The 16,643-nt window shown below is 42.0% G+C and overlaps 1 protein-coding gene across 11 annotated transcripts in view; it reads right to left on the bottom strand.

Moving 5' to 3' along the window:
- The window catches only part of RFX2 (regulatory factor X2), a 109,943-nt gene that overhangs the window by 92,568 nt on the left and 732 nt on the right, over positions 1-16,643 (bottom strand). For 2 of the 11 annotated variants that reach the window (XM_075902985.1, XM_075902987.1), the window contains exons 1-2: positions 15,422-15,913; positions 11,843-11,917 (exon numbers count right to left, since the gene is read on the bottom strand). The exons of 2 other annotated variants lie outside the window; for them this stretch is intronic. Coding sequence is in view for 5 of the 9 variants with exons in the window: in XM_075902982.1 (XP_075759097.1) it covers positions 15,981-16,029 (49 nt within the window). In the remaining 4 variants the exon portion in view is untranslated. Of the gene's footprint in view, positions 1-11,842; positions 11,918-15,421; positions 15,914-15,980; positions 16,469-16,643 lie in introns of those variants that run through there. 7 more of the 11 variants (XM_075902984.1, XM_075902988.1, XM_075902982.1 and 4 more) reach the window with 4 other exon arrangements.

Genomic DNA, 16,643 nt, shown 5'->3' with positions numbered 1-16,643 from the left:
TGTACCCAGTGTTGCTCGGGTGCTTAACTCAAATAAGTTTTGTTTTTCTTCACTTAAATCATTGTTCTAGGGTGGTACTGGGGATGAGGGGTTCCATAGCAGGCTGCTCCAGGGAGAGAGGACAACTCCAGCCCTCTTTCATCTGAGCAACTTGGGGCCAGGTGAGAAGTGCCTGTCTGTGGCCCTAGGGTGGCCAGGTGTCCGGTATTGGACCAGACAGCCGGGTATTTGCAGCATGTTTCTGGTTTAAAAAAAAAAAAAAAAACGGACATATAAAATGTCTGGTATTTTCTGTTTTTCTCGGACAGAAGGCCACTTGGGACACTCTTCCCTCACTGCATATGGCAGGGGCAGAGGGAGTGCAGGAGTGTGTGGTGATTTAAAGGGGCTGTGACTCTTTATTTTTGTGCGGGTTTTTTTGTTGTTGTTCAACCAATTTTTTTCCCCCCACAGTGTTTGGTATTTTTTGTGAAATTATCTGGCAACCCTATGTGGCCCCACAGCTGCAGCAGACAAAGCTATGGGAAGGGTGAATGTCCCCCGGCTGGGTGACAGACAGACACACAAACACAAACTCACTCTCTGAAGTATATAGCAGATAGTGTCCCTTTCTTTCTCCACCTCTGCCCACTGCTGGCCCAATGGGGTTATAGTTGACCTGGTTCCCATTTCTGGCTCCTTGCTGCCCCCTGTGGTCATTCTGCAGTACACCTGTCCCTACTGCCAGATCCCTCTCTTTCCATTTTATGAGAAACAACTGAATTCCAGGCATATCTCATTGTCCTGGCACAACCAAACCCTGACCTTGCTTTAAGTTATGATAAGAGGAAGCTGCCTACCAAACTTAGTGGTCTTAGCTCATACCGTTTAAGAGGCGTTCATGAGCAAATGGACGGACGGACAGACGCACATTTCTAAAATATATAGTAAGCTAGCTTACATAGTAAATACACTTTTGGTAACATAAAAAGAAAGAGAGAAATAGGAGCATTTTCCATACTACCTAGAAATCTTTCCACGCCGTCAGTGTCTTCGGTCATTCTCCCAGTGGGAGAAGCCCAGTCAGACAATGGGATAGAAAGAACTAGCTTTACCATTTAAAGGCACTGGAAATTAACATCTTTCACCAGTATAATAATAATATTACTACCTAGCGTTCATGTTGTATATTTCATCCGTGTATTTCAAAAAGCTTTGTAAAGGAGGTCTCACTGGTAGGATGACCCCCATTTTAGACATGGATTTAATGGGGAAACTCAGGCATGGGATGTGAAAGTGACTTGCCCAAGCTCAATCAGCAAACCTGTAGCAGAAATTAGAATAAATCCAAGGTCCTCTGATTCCCAATCTTGTGGTCTATGCACTAGGCCACATGGCTTTTAAGGTAGGGTGTCTTCCTTTCAAAATGGTAGCTTCCATTGGATTGTTAATTGTTCTCTATTATCCTGTGTTTAAAACAACAGCACCACAAAGGAAAGTAAATCACACAACAAACTCATCCTGGAATCTCATGCATCTATAGATTCCTATTCCGAACTACCTTTACTCCTCGTGAAACGAGGTGTACCGGTAGTTCGGAATAGGCACCCTAGTCCGAACTACCTAGTTCGAGCCCCGTGTAGCCGCGCTGCACGGGGTTCGAAGCAGCGGGGATTTAAAAATGGCGGCTCCCCGCTTATGCTAATGAAGCCCGGGAAATTCAAATCCCGGGCTTCATTAGCAAGTGCGGTATGCATACATTACCCCGCTAGTTCGAACTAGCGGGGTAGTGTAGACATACCCTGGGAGACTTAACTCCTGTTGGGCTTCTGTCCTGCTACTAGGCAGAAGTAACTTCACAATCATCACACAGTTGTTCTCATTCTACTATTGCAGGACTGGAACCCCTTATGTTCCATGTCTTCTTTAGCATTTTTATATTACGTTTTTTGCGAGCCGGATCAAAAGCTAAGAGTACCTTGTGTGTTAGGCTGAAGTGCACAATATGCAGAATTACTTTACAGAGTCATATATAGAGTGCTGTGGTATGAGAAGTAGCATTATATGCATGGTCTTAGCATTCACCAACAATGTCATACAGCTAATTTGTCTAAGAATAAAGTCTGGCACTTTTCATGTGAGGAACAAACTGCAAACATTAATTCAGCCTCACAACACCCCATGAGGGAGGTATCTTGCGGAAGATAAGCACAGAGACAGAAAGTAATACCATAAAATTCAAATAAAGGTCAGAATCACAGTTAGGAACAGAACCTACTCTGGCCAATGTAAAACATTTAACAATCATGAGTCAGAACCCCCAAAAAAACCATGATAAAAAAAAAGTTATAACATTTTGGGTTCTTTTAAATTTCTTTCTGGCTTACAAGCTTTTTAGGATCCTGAGGACAGGTTTTCAAACTGTTCTCTACAATCACAGAAGTTAAAATCCTGCGTTTTTATATAGTCCTATAGTAGAAGAAGCTAAGGAATTACGAAAATCAACAAATACAATGAGTTTCACAATAAAATAATGAAAGCTGGTACAATTTATGTATAGTGTAGATACACACACTGCCTGCTTATTCATACACATGCACAGTAGCTAAACCTTAAAGTTTATGTCGGGTGTGAAGTAGTCCCTAATATGTTTAAAAAAACACAAAGCTATCATCAAATAATGTGACAAACTTCTATATACTTGCCTGTGAGAAACTATGTTCTTCCTTTGCTTCTGTGACAGTCCGCACCACATGTATATTTTTAATTGACATGATAATTAAATCAAATTAAAAGTGCACTCAAATTATTTTATTCATTTATAATTAACAATGGGTACGTCTACACTACAGCGCTAATTCGAACTAACTTAGTTCGAATTAGTTAATTTGAACTAAGCTAATTCGAACTAACGCGTCTACAACTAAAAACTAGTTAGAATTAGCGTTTTGCTAATTCGAACTAGCATGTCCAAATTAGTGGACCCTGAACCGGGGTTAAGGATGGCCGGAAGCAGTGCCGGCAGGGCATCACAGGAGGACTTAGAGCGTGGAGATGCTGTCTCAGGCTAGCCGAGGGCTGCGCTTAAAGGGACCCGACCCCCACCCCGGACAGACAGTTCTCAGGGGTGCCCCGCTTGCAAAGCAGTCCTGGCTTGGAGTGCCCTGAGTGCCCACACTGGGCACATCACAGCACTCGGCCATCAGACCGGCTGCACTTGCCGCAGGCTGCCATCTGGGGAGAGGGGACAATTGGGGGGCTTCAGGAGAGCTTCCACCCCCAGAAGCCCGCAGAGCCAGCCCAGTCCTCCCCATCGGGGGCTCGTACCCCATTCCTCCCTCACCTCCTTCCACTTACCCTTCCCTAGCCCCTTTTCTTGATGTACAAAATAAAGGACAATTGTGTTCAAAAATGGAATCTGTCTTTATTGAACAAAACTGGGGGAGACTGGGAAAAGGATGTGGGAGAGGGGAAGAGAGAGGGTGGGAGAGGGGAGGGCAACTAAAATGATCAGGGGTTGGGAACAGGTCCCATATGAAGAGAAGCTAAAGAGACTGGGACTTTTCAGCTTAGAAAAGAGGAGACGGAGAGGGGACAGAATAGAGGTCTCTAACAGCAGGAGTTGGGTGGAGAGGGTACATAAAGAAAAGTTCTTCATTAGTTCCCATAAAGAAGGACTAGAGGACACCCAAGGAAAGGAATGGGTAGCAGGCTTCAAACTAGTAACAGAAAGTTGTTCTTCACAAAGCAAAGAGTCAACCTGTGGAACTCCTTGCTGCAGGAAGATGTGAAGGCTAGAACTAGAACAGAGTTTAAAGGGACGTGAGATCAAGTGATGGAGGTTGGGTCCATGGAGTGCTATTAGCCAGGGGGTAGGAGTGGTGTCCCTGCCCAAGGTTTGTGGAAGGCTGGAGAGGGATGGCACGAGACAAATGGCTTGGTCACTGTCTTCGGTCCATCCCCTCCAGGGTCCCTAGGGTTGGCGCTGTCGGCAGACAGGCTACTGGGCTAGATGGACCTTTGGTCTGACCCAGGACGGCCATTGTAAGCTCAGGGCTCAGGGTCGGGGGTCTCAGTGGACCCCCTTGATTTTCATGCACACCTGCTCCTGGGTGGCCAGGCTGGCAGCTCTCCTGCCCTAGACAGCCACTTTCCTGTGCCTAGTGCGGAGATCGTGGACGAGGTCCACGATGTCCGCACTAGCCCAGGCGGGTGCCCGCCTCTTGCGGTCCCGGGCAAGCTCCCGGGAGCCGCCAGCCTGGTCCCGGGAAGAGGGGGAGGGCTGGGGGCATCGGGTGGCTGGCTCGAGCCGTGCCAGGTGCAGGGTCTGCTGGCTGGGTGCTGGCAGGCTTGCACCTGACACGGGCATCGTAGCCAGCCCGTGCCCCTTTAAGGGGTCCGGGACCAGGAGGGGGGCAATAGAGTTTCCCTGGTGTTGGCCAGAGTGGGGCTAGCCTCCCACTAGTTCGAATTAAGGGCCTACACACCCCTTAATTCGAACTAGCTAGTTCGAACTAGGCTTAATCCTCGTAAAATGAGGTTTTCCTAGTTCGAACTAAGCGCTCCGCTAGTTCGAATTAAGTTCGAACTAGCAGAGCGCTAGTGTAGCGCTTATGAAAGTTAGTTCGAACTAACGTCCGTTAGTTCGAACTAACTCTGTAGTGTAGACACACCCATAGAGGGGGGGCGTTAATCACAACTTAGGTATGTAGCATTAATATGACTTTAGACTGCATGCACATTTGGTGTAAGCTACTAGCTATCAGAAAACAAAATAAAACTATGTGAACTCAAAGACCTGCTCTACAATTAAAGATATGACTTCAGCACAGAAGAGTAGAAATTAGTCATTCTAAACTACGATGCTGAAGATCAAAAGAACATAAGTAAGATTAAATTTTCCATCAAAGCATATTTTAAGGATGAATTTAGCCACCAGAAGTCTTTTCTTCAGACCATTTCTCACATCCTAAATCACCCAAGACACAGATCCGCACAGCTAAATATAAACGGCAGCACAGTAACAGAAATGGGTTAGGGAATGTCAGTCATTCATCACACATATAGTGTTGATGTGAACTTTAGAAGCACCTATATATATTCAACCAGAAATAGAGATAAAACCACCAGTCTTCTTTACCTTGTACTCTCAATTAAATTGCTCATATGACATATACTCTAAATAGGAATGGACACATTGTTGGGGGAATGTTTTAATATAAGATGCATTTTTTCATGTACATTATGTGCCACAAAACCAGCTAGTCTCAACCTCTGACTTTTTCAGAAATCTCTGGAGAGATTTCTCAAAGGTGCCACTTAAGAAAAAGATGCTTAGAGACATGGGGGGGGGGGATTTATTATAAAAGATTTTGTTGGCTCTCTTTCTTAAAGAAAACTATAGCAATGATGCTTAAAGCAGTTTGCGAAGAACAGAAAAGTCTGGCCCTCAGCCTTGATCTCCAGTTCTGTAAATCCCTCTTAGTGTGTGCATGCTGTGCTTCTACAGGAGAAAAAAAATCAATAAAGTATTCTTATAAATTTGTTTTCAACTCACTGTTGGCTTTAAATACACTAAACCCATTGTACCCTGCTAGAATCAGGTTTCTGGGAAAAGAACTTCCAATGTACATACAATGTTTATTACATTAGTTGATCCTATTATTTCTTACATTCCTTTCTTAGTGAGTCACGAGCTTTATAAATCACCAGCATGTCTCAGTGCTGATCTGGAGAGACCATCTCCAAGGGCAAGAGGGATGCTCAAACTCCATACCTCTGTGCTTTGTTGAGGGCACTAACAATGGTGCTATAAACCAGGTTTTGTGATATGAATAGGTGACACTTAAGAACCTGGTAGAAAACCATCAATTCATTTCACACAGGCCATAGAACAGTTATTAGACAGTAGTGACTTTCAGTCACTGCCAGTGTAGGGCTGATTTGAACCAGAGACTTAGTGAGAAATGGGTCCATATTTTATAACCGCTGAGATATGAAAACAAAGGATCTATAAACTAAATTTTAGAATGAAATTCTGACTGAATGACAATCTGTAGTCACATAACAGTGGAGGAAAATTTGAAAAGGGATTCACAGAATGTATAACATGGATAATGATGTGCATGTCTGAGATCAGAACATAAGTTCAACTAAACAGCTGCCAAAATGAAAGCTATGATAACAAATTCCAGAACAATAGACTAATAGGAGACTTATCACAAATCAAAGCATTAGTTAATTCTTCAGGGAACATGAATAAGGATTACAGTGTGCATGATATCTGAATAGTTATTTGATGGAATTTAAGAAAAGAAATCTGATTGTTTTAGGGAAGGAATCTAAAAATAATGCTAGACTGAAAATAATTCTCTCTAAATTGCTTTCTGAATGATTTCACATACCAACCTTTTGTCTTTCTCCTTTTAAAATGTTTGCCAATGCAATATTATGTTCTGTAATCTTTGCTATAACCTTTTCTCAAATCTATATAATATTTCATATTTACTTATACACGACACTTCTATTAGATAGTTGGAAATTTTCAGCCCAAAATGTAAATGTTTCAGAAATCTACAAATGTGTAAAAAGTGAAACTGGTCAGTGAAAAGATTTGGGGCTTTGTGATTAGTGATACAAGGCACTAGCAATGACAGACACTTTGCGGCTACGTCTACACTGGCATGATTTTCCGTTAAAAGCATTTTCGGAAAAGAGCATCTAGATTGGCACGGACGCTTTTCCGCAAAAGCACTTTTTGTGGAAAAGCGTCTATGCCAATCTAGACGCGCTTTTGCGCAAAAAAGCCTCCATCACCATTTTAGCCATCGGGGCTTTTTTGCACAAAATAGTACTGTGCTATCTACACTGGCCCTCTTGCGCAAATGATTTGCCCGAACAGGAGCAGCACAGTTTTTCCACAAAAACACTGACGATCTTACATGAGATCGTCAGTGTTCTTGTGGAAATTCAAGCGGCCAGTATAGACAGCTGGCAAGTTTTTCCGCAAAAGCAGATGATTTTGTGGAAAAACTTGCCAGTCTAGACACAGCCGCATAAAGCTTTGGTCACTCAAGAACCTCAAAGTATTTTAGAAAAGTTAATTAATCCTCACAAACGCACCTCCCACCCCTACAGAGGTACGACAGGGAGGTTTTTTCCTAGTGCACAGATGGATAAACAGACAGAAAGAGTCTAAAGGCTACTTTGTGTCTTTAAGGCACAACTCTAAGCAGCAGAAGAGTAACATGGCTTCCGCAGAAACCAGTTAGGACTGGACCTCCAGGCTTCCTGATACACAGCTCAGGAAAATTTCACAAACCTCATTATCCTTTAGGTCCATGAACCCTATTTTCCTTGGTGCAAAGTACATCCCCAGGAACATGTGCTTAGATTGTCAGCTTTTTGGGGCATGTATTTGTACAGCCCCAGCACAACATAGTCTTGGTCTATGGGCGGGTGCTTCAATATTATAAGTACTAGGTAATAATGACAGATACATATTATATGTACAGACTTTCTATGGCACTGATCACCAGTGCCTCTGCACAGCTTAATTATGTTAATGAATGTGCCATAAGGCTACCCTGGCAGGGAGGGACAAGACAAATTTTACACCACAAGGTACACAGAACTCAAGCAGGGAGCCAAACTGCAGTTGCCCATAGGGCATCTGTCACAATCTTATAAAACTGAGCGTAACAATCAGGAAAGTCACATTTTTAAGAGCAACTATCATCTCCTGGATCACACACAGGAAAGCTCTGAGTTTCTTCTACAGTATATTTTTAACAGAGACTATTAACCAGCAATCTGCTACTCAACTCACCCCTACTGAAATCAAGTCTTACAATAAATATGGACAATAAAACAGATAGCCATGAGCCTGGCCATTAGGGTTGCCAGGTGTCCACTTTTCGCCCAGTGTTCTTTTTATTTGGGGGGGGGGGGGAAAGGTGTTCAGTATTTTTTGTTAAACCATCTGGCAACCCTACTGGCTATCCCTCTAATGTACTGTATACTTAGAAAAGACTAAGTACCAGACTCATAGATTTCTAATTTACTGGTTTAATTTGAATGTCTAATTTGCAGTTTGCCTATTTCCGGGGCGGGGGGAGAAAAACTCACTTTTCACATTCTTCCCTCATGGAGTTAGAGTTATTAGTAAGATTATCTGTATTATCCACTCCAACTAGATTATATTTTCATTAGCACTAACATCACTTTTTTGTAAAGGACAGTGTGTTAGCACCATCTTACTTTTTCCCCATGACTAGAAGGCTGTGTCTACAGCTGTTACCCCCATCAATATAATATTAAGAACAGACAGTTAAAGAGAAAGAATGCTGGATGGAGACTTGCAATCCCATAAGGATGCTTCTCTAACGAAACACTGCTGCTGGAATGTGGGAATTAATTAGCATCTTTGGCCTAGTCTACACGAAACCGTCCACATACACATCAATCTAAGATACGCTATGCGAACAGTGAAGCTCAAGACACTTACCGCAGTGTCTGCCATGTAATAAGGTCAGTGGGGCCTGCTCTCCTGTCAACTCTACCTGTTCTTCTCCTCCTGGTGCAGTAGCAGAGTTAACAGAAGAGTGATCGGAGGTCAATTTATTGAGTCTAAGCAGACACAATAAATCAACTGCAGTGCATAGATCATTGCAGCGTTGATCCACGTGGTGAAGACAAGAACTAAGACACAGAAAAGTTCTTTTCTCCATCGTGTCCATTTAAACGTCAAACTCTTTCTCGCCTTATTTCTTAGTATAACATGGACTCAATCCCCATTGAGGCCTCTCAATACCATGATAACAAAATAATAATTATTTGAGTTAATAATTAGCACTAAAGAATGAATCTGCAAAAAGTTTTTCCTGCTATTACATTCTTCCAGCATATGATGTGTAAGCATTGAGCTTGCTTTCAAAATTCCAGAATCAAGGCAAACCTAATGCCATTATTAAATAACTAATAATAATATCCAGCACTGGATGCACTGAAATCTCACCCCCTTTATTAGAGAAGATGTTAATAGACAACTTGACTTTCATCATGTTAAGGAATGTATGCCAAGGACAGTTGTTTAATTGTTTAACAATTTACTTCACTTTATTAAAATTGTACTATGAATAAGTAAACCAAGTCAATACTGAACCAAAAAAAAAAAAGTCCTTGAATTTAATGAGTCAAGAATATTCCAGCAGCGTGGCCAATGGGGGAGGGTTTGGGACATGGGGGCTACTTCCCTGGTCTGGTAGCAAGCAAGATGGTGGAGCCCCAGCCCTGCTGGCCACTCTCTTGGTGGTGCAGTTGCCCCCAGTGGCCACTTTCAGTATTTCATCCCTCTTCTCTGTGCCCCTCCCTGTCACACCCCTCCTTTCTCTGTCCCTTCCTTTCCATGTTATGGGAAACAGTCCAATTCCTGGTACTTCCCATTTTCTTGGTCCAAACAAACCTGACCTGGCTTTAAGTCAGGATAAGAAGAAGATGCATACTAAATTTGGTGGTCCTAGCTCTTACCATTTAGGAGCGGTTCTTGAACAAACAGAGTTACAGATGACAGACATGTCTAAAATATATAAATAAGATAGATGACTCATACTTCTTGCACATGTATCAGACACTCACCCTCACCATAATGTTTTGTAACACTATGCCCCTGAAAGTATACCTGCAATGCCCTGTTATTATGAAGACTAAATTTCTAGCAGAGATTAACACAAGTATAGTAGGAAGTCAAATATTCCAATAAATCTTCTTGCATGTACATTTGATGACACCGTGCTCAGAAGAATAAACTTTCTTTCTTCTTTCTAAACAATACCAAAAGAATTTAGATCCATTATGATATGTAAATTACTTTACAGATGCCTTTATTTGGCATTGGTGCAGATCTTCAAACCTTACCGAGCATCAAATCAACAGAACACAAATAAAAAAAATGTTGAAGGTCATGATTTGGCAAAAGTCCTACCACTCTCACATTGCACATAAATCTCCTGAAATGTTTCCCCCACCTTCATCCCCACACCTCAAAAGTGTCCCTCGCTCTTCAACTGCATACAGAATAAAATGGGACTACCTCCCTGTCATAAGTAAACATGCACATACTTTAAACAAGGGGAAGTAACAGAATTTCTTCACTGATAGAAAAGATGAAATCATATGTCTAAACACAACTTGACACACCAAAAAAAAACCCAGCTGAATGGTATGTCTGCAGAATTTCAGCATTATCTATTTATTCTTTAACAGTCAGTTAAGACAAAAATACAGCAGTTTTTCATAAAACAAGTCCACTCAAAGCTGAGGGTTCCCTATAGCTGTAAATATGATTTCCACAGTGCAATACTCTGAAATATTTCATGTCTTGCATTTTTCATTATGAACAGAAATCCTCTGTACATTAGGATTCCCAGTTACCTAATATATTAAGACCTACATGGTTCATCCTGAAAAGACATGTTATGTTTCTCATTAACAGACTTGCACCATAATTAGTTCACATGCTACACAAACACCAGGCCAGTTTAACTGGAGAAAGCTAGCACATTCTCAGACAGTAAGGTGGATTTGTGAGCGTTTGAACACAGGAATAAAAGAAATGCCAGTGCAAATAAGACAAAATACCTAGTCTCAAAGCACAGACGGAGCAAAAGAAAAATCCATATGTTTCATGTATCAGAAATACAATCTCAAATAGAGAATCACAGTGGACCAATGCTTAAATAAATCAGACTGTCTGCTCAGCGCACCCCACTTGGAGTCCTGGCATGCTGGTCAGGACAGCACTTTGCTCCAGCTGGCCTGCTTCCAGACTTTAACTGTGCTGGCATTTGTTTCTAGAGAAGCAGAGAGGGAGAAACTGGTTTAAATATATCTCAGCAGTCTTCAGCAGAAACTTTTGCTGAAGAGTGTAGCATTAAGATAAGCTATTGAATCAACAATGCACGCACCATTATATGTCTTTATGCTCCATAAGTTAGTTTTGGATGCAGAGGGCATTTTCAGTAATAAACCAGGATAAATGGGCAAAATACAAATTCTGTCATCTATGTTTTCAGTCTCTATTTAAAAAAAGAAACCAGATCTATTAAAGGTAAGATTTGTCAATATGCTGGAGTTTTACATATATCAAGCTATTGTAAAACTATCAAAGTATTTTTTTCTATGCCGTTATTAATTTTGAGCTAGCAAGAATAGGAACAGTTGTAAACCATAGAGATTAGATAGTTTCATGTTAGTCCTGAACAAGTTTGACATAGAAATCACGTGAATGTGGGATAAAAAAGAAACAACCTGGGTTAAATATAAGTAACTGTGATTTATTTCCTTTTACCACTAATGTTATAAATGTTCAATTGAAGGGTCTGATCCTGAGAGATACCAAATACCCACAACATCCCTCGATTTCAGTGGAAGTTGTAAGTGCTGAGAACTTCCCTTGGTCTGGTCCTGCATGATTGTGATAAACAGAGATTTAAGAGATACACGGAATTGGCACAAAACTTCACAGAAAACAAGTTTCCAAATCATATACCCAAGATTATATAAAAAATGGATTTCAGATTTGTGTATATAAATTGCCAAGTCAGAAGGGCTTGGGCAGGCTTTCTGAGAACAGCAGCAATACCATGCTATATCTGTCTACTTCTATGCCCCTCCCTCAATCGTTTTGAGTATTGGACGATCCCACAAACATTCCTCCATTTATCCTCTCAGAACCAGGATCATTCCCATTTTACAGACTAGGAACCAAGGTGCAGAGAAACCATGAGCCAAATGTTGTCAACACTTGCTCTGTTTGTTTTCTTAAAACACCCAGCTTCTGCAGATGATTATATGAGACTCTTACCTTTCCTTTAAAAAGAGTCCATTTCTAGCCCTCGTAGTTTCAAAGAAGAGCTTGAAAACATGAATTCTAGCAGTTCTAAAAACAGAAGGCACGTTTTTAATAAATTTTGGGGTTTTTTACAATTAATTGCATGATTTTTGAATGGTATTGGCAATTACCAAGATTTTCAAAAAACCTCAGTACCAGATTTTCAGAATGTAGCCATAAGTATCACACTCCCCCAACTGCTTCTACTGAGTGCTAGATACTTTTATAAGTCTGGATCCAACTGTGGATACTGAAACCCTGGTCTTGAGGGACTACAGCAAGGTCACAGAAAGTAATTAGCAGAGACAGGAATTGAACTCAGGTCTTTAGAGTCCAAGTCCCAAGCTGTCAGCACAAGATCATCTTTCCTTCTGACCAATCACCAATAATCAAATTATTCTGAGCAGCGATTGTGTATTCACAGGAAACTCTTCTTAGTCCAATTACAAAAATTTATAATTTTTCAAACAAACTGCACAAAATCATCTTAAATCATTTTGAACAATGAAACTGAAGACATCTATCTGTTTGTGGATAATCCAAGTTCAGAAAAATAAATTATATCATTTATTGCAAAGTATTCACTCAGCTCTGCCCCCCAGTACAATGAATAAACAAGATTTTGCATCACTGAAAAATTAAGATTAAAACATAGGGAGGGTTGCCAGATGGTTTAATCAAAAATATCAAACACTCTCGCCTCCCAAAAAAAAAAACCACCAGGGAAAAAATTCTGTTGAGAAGAAAAAAGGGGGAGACCAAAGCTGTTAAGCAAAAAAAAAAAAAAAAAAAAACTATGCCTTTAAAATGGCCCCACACCTCACTCCCACACCCTTGCCAGATGCAGCGGGGAAAATTGTCACCGCTGGGCTTCCGTCCCACAGAAACATTTTACATGTCCGGTATTTTCTGTGTTTTTTTACCAGACGGGGGACGCGAATACCAGACTATCTGGGTGAATACCAGACACTGGCAACCCTAAGTAGGATGTTTTAAGTTAAAGACTCAAAAGTCAGCCTATGGAAACTCAGTCTTAAATAGACAAATTCAAGGTGGATCTTCTTTTACACTCAGATTTTGTGCAACACAACATGTGTTATTCTGAAGATACAGGAGCAATCAAGTGAAGAACAGCCTGCACGTGCTTCACAAAGTTCCTGTTTAGATTTTCACATCTTACTCTAACTGCAGGGAAAACAGAGTAAAGCTTGCTAACACCAGAGAACTGAATCAAATGACAGCTGGAAACCAACCTATTTTTGCTAGATGTGAAGTTATTAAAAAAGCCCAGGGGAAAAAGAGGAGGAGGAAAAAGGGAGCAACACATATTCAAGTTCCTTGAAAAAGAAGCTACTTGAGTCAGCTACCATATTTCCTTCTTTTTAATTTATATTCATGCCATGCATCCAGAAACTTACAGTGTGAAAAGGAGTAGAAGGAATGGGTTACTTTGGCCAGTGCTATGTACCAACTCACTTTTTTTTTTCCAGGGAATACTTTTGTTCAAAACAAAACATTAAAAATGTGACATTCAGGACAAAAAAAGAGGAAGAAATAATTCATCATCATTAGAGGTACTGAACTCTCTAGCATGTGCATCAATTCTCCTACATCTAAGATAACTAGATGGTAAAGAAACAACTCCTTGCCACATCTGAGTCCCAAGACATATTTCTGTTGTTTTCTAAAGTAGATAACTACATTTAAACGAAACCTATTCAGTCATATACCATGATGGTGTTTTCTGAAAAAACTTGAAAAACAACAAATTGTCTAGCAGCACCTTAAAGACTAACAAAAAAATGTAGATGGTATCATGAGATTTCGTGGGTACAACCCACTTCTTTAGATGGGTTGTACACATGAAAGTTCATGATACCATCTACATGTTTTGTTAGTATTTAAGGTGCTGCTAGACTATTCGTTGTTTTCTAAGTTTTTCCAGTTACAGACTAGCCCTCTGAAGCTTTTCTAAAAAAGTTACAGAACAACAGTGATAGAAAAGAAAAACTAACAATTTCAAGTCTGAGTATTCAAGGAGGTTAAAATGTTTTCCCACTGGTTTTTGTATGTTACCATTCTTGAGGTCTGATTTGTGTCCATTTATTCTATTGCACTGTCTAGTTTGTCCAGTGTACATGGCAGTCGGGCACTGCTAGCACATGATAGCAAATATCACATTAGTAGATGTGTAGGAGAAAGAGCCTTTCATGGTATCGCTGATGTGATTAGATCCTAGGATGTCACCAGGGTAGATGTGTGGACAGAGTTGGCAATGGGGTTTGTTGCAGGGATTGGTTCTTAGCTTAGTGTTTCTGTTGTGGAGTGTGTGGTTGGTGGTAGGGATGTTAAATATTGGTTAATAGAATAGTCCAGTAACCTCTTGAATTCTTATCAGTTACTGGACTATTCTATAGTACTCAGGGGCAGGGCTGGCAGCCAGTTCACTCCGGCCCCACTCCTGAGGTAGCCCCTGCCACTCCGCACTCCTGTATTAGAGGCAGCAGCATGGGGTGCCAGGCAGGAGTTGGTCCGCAAGGGCCAGTTGAAAAACCAGCTTCCCTCACAGACCAGCTGCCTAACACTCTGTATCAGAGGCAGCAGCGCAGGATGGCAGCAGCCCCTGTCTGGGGGGGGACTGAGCTCCTGGGCCCAGCATGAACCAGGACTGAACAAGGCTGCCTGTCCGCCTGGCTCCTAATACATTTTAAATGCAGAGCTGCAGCAGGGGTACAGCATGTGGGGAGAAGACATGAAGGGGAGGGGACTGGGCAGCTAACTCTGCAGGGCTCATTAGGCTAGGCAGACCCATTGCAAGCCAGGACTGAGCTGGGCAGCTAGCCAGTCTTCTAAAAAATTTACTGGCAGGGAGGAGAAGGTAACGCATATAGTCTATAGCATTAACCTATACGCTTTTGCTTATCAGTTAATTGGTTAATTGCATCCCTAGTTGGTGGTATGTGTTTCAGGTTGAGGGGCTGTCAGTAAGCAAGGACAAGCCTGACTCCAAAGATCAAAGAGAGCAAGTGATTGTCATCTAGAATAGGTTGTAGATGCTTGATGATGTGTTTGAGACAGGCCCACTAATGGCGGAGGGGGAGGGAGGAGAGAGTACGGGGCAGTTGCCTGTGAACCCAGTGATTCAAAGGATCCTTTAAATCAAGCCTGGAGCCCTGCCCTCATCCCAGCTCTGAGGGCTGGTGAGGAAGCACTGCCTGTCCTCTGCTTGATGCCCCACCCCTCTCAAATTCCCACCCCTTCTGGGAGCATGAGCTACCCTCCCCCCCTTACCCAGTGGCCCACGGAGGCTGTCAGTACCCCTTGTTGTAGAGGTTTTAGCTGGGGGCTGGACATATGGGTCAGTGGCATTCTGTTGCTTTCTTTGTTGAGTCTGTCTTGTAATAGGTAACTTAGATTCCATCCTCAAGCAAAAAACAAAAACAAAAAAAAACAACACCTCCACACCTTAAAAAACAGGCTGTAACATTGAAAGTGCTGAACTGGAATTCTCTCTCATTACAATAAGTTATTTTCCACTTTAGAAATTCTCACCTTCTTACCCACATCCACCTTGACTGAATTAGCTTGGTTGTAACACTCCCATCTCTGTATCCTACTATGTCTTTTTCCTTTACTTCATGCATCTGATGAAGTTGCAACTCGGGAAAGTTTATGTCATAATAAAAATGTTAGTCTTTAAGGTGTCCTTTTTGTTTTTGCTGAAACAGACTAACACGGCTACTTCTGAAACCTGTCTAATGAAATGAGCAGATGCTCTCAGTATCTATATGCATGTCTAATCCTCTAAATATTGCTAAGTTATTGTGACAGTGAGGTCCACATGTTACATATGCATTGGGTAAAAAAAGCATTTAATCGGTTTTATATTTGTTCCCTTTCCATTGCAATTAATCTCTCATCAATTTCATACTATGAGAAAGAAAAGGTAAACTGAGTGTTCTTACCCTATGTAATTGGTTAAAGTCAATATTTAACCAAAAGGAAATGTTGGGAAGAGAGTGGTGCTGTGACATACTCTCTCCAACACAGAGGCCAGGCCAGTGTGATGTGTACATCATCTGATAATAAGCCTCTCTATCACAAAAAATACCTGAGGCAGGGGCTGGGCAGAGAAATCCCTGAGCAGCGGCTCCCATCATCCACAGGAAGTAGTTTGCAAAGAAGTAACAGGAAAATAAGTTGCATTCATAATAAATAACATGCAGTCCAAAGCAAGGAAGGAAGCGATGCTACAAATCAGATTAATTCCAGCCAGTCAGCACCACCTCCTCGACAGTCAGATAAACTCCAGGTCCCCCACACAGCCACATAAACAAGATTGCCTCCAGTACCACTCCTCCAGATCAGTTAGTCCGGCCCCTGCCCACATAAAGCCAGAATCTCTCAAGTCTCCCTCTACCGGCTCTTCCGCTCTCTCTCCCACCAGCCCCCATCCACGAACTAGAGAGTCATACCAAACTTTCCCGTTCAGAGACTCATCTTCCCTCGTTTCCCCCAAATCATCCACTCTTGCCCACTCTCCTCCCAAACCAGAGTCACTCCTGCTCCTTCCTCCCTCCCAGAGTCACTCCGGCTCCAATCTCTTTCCCCTGCCTCCTCCCCAGATCAGAGTCGCTGACTCCTGCTCCCTTTACCCCCCCCCCCAACTGGAATCACTCCAGCTCCCCCCCCCCCCCGAGTTAGAATGGTTCTAATCTACTTCAGTTTAGTCACTCCTGCTGCCCTCTCCATCTCCACAATCGGAGTCACTCCC

This window comes from Pelodiscus sinensis, chromosome 19 (genome assembly GCF_049634645.1).
Source record: "Pelodiscus sinensis isolate JC-2024 chromosome 19, ASM4963464v1, whole genome shotgun sequence".
NCBI classification, from domain to species: Eukaryota; Metazoa; Chordata; order Testudines; family Trionychidae; genus Pelodiscus; species Pelodiscus sinensis.
The sequence above is the reverse complement of the archived record's forward strand: the minus strand, read 5'-3'. Positions and strand labels throughout refer to the sequence as shown.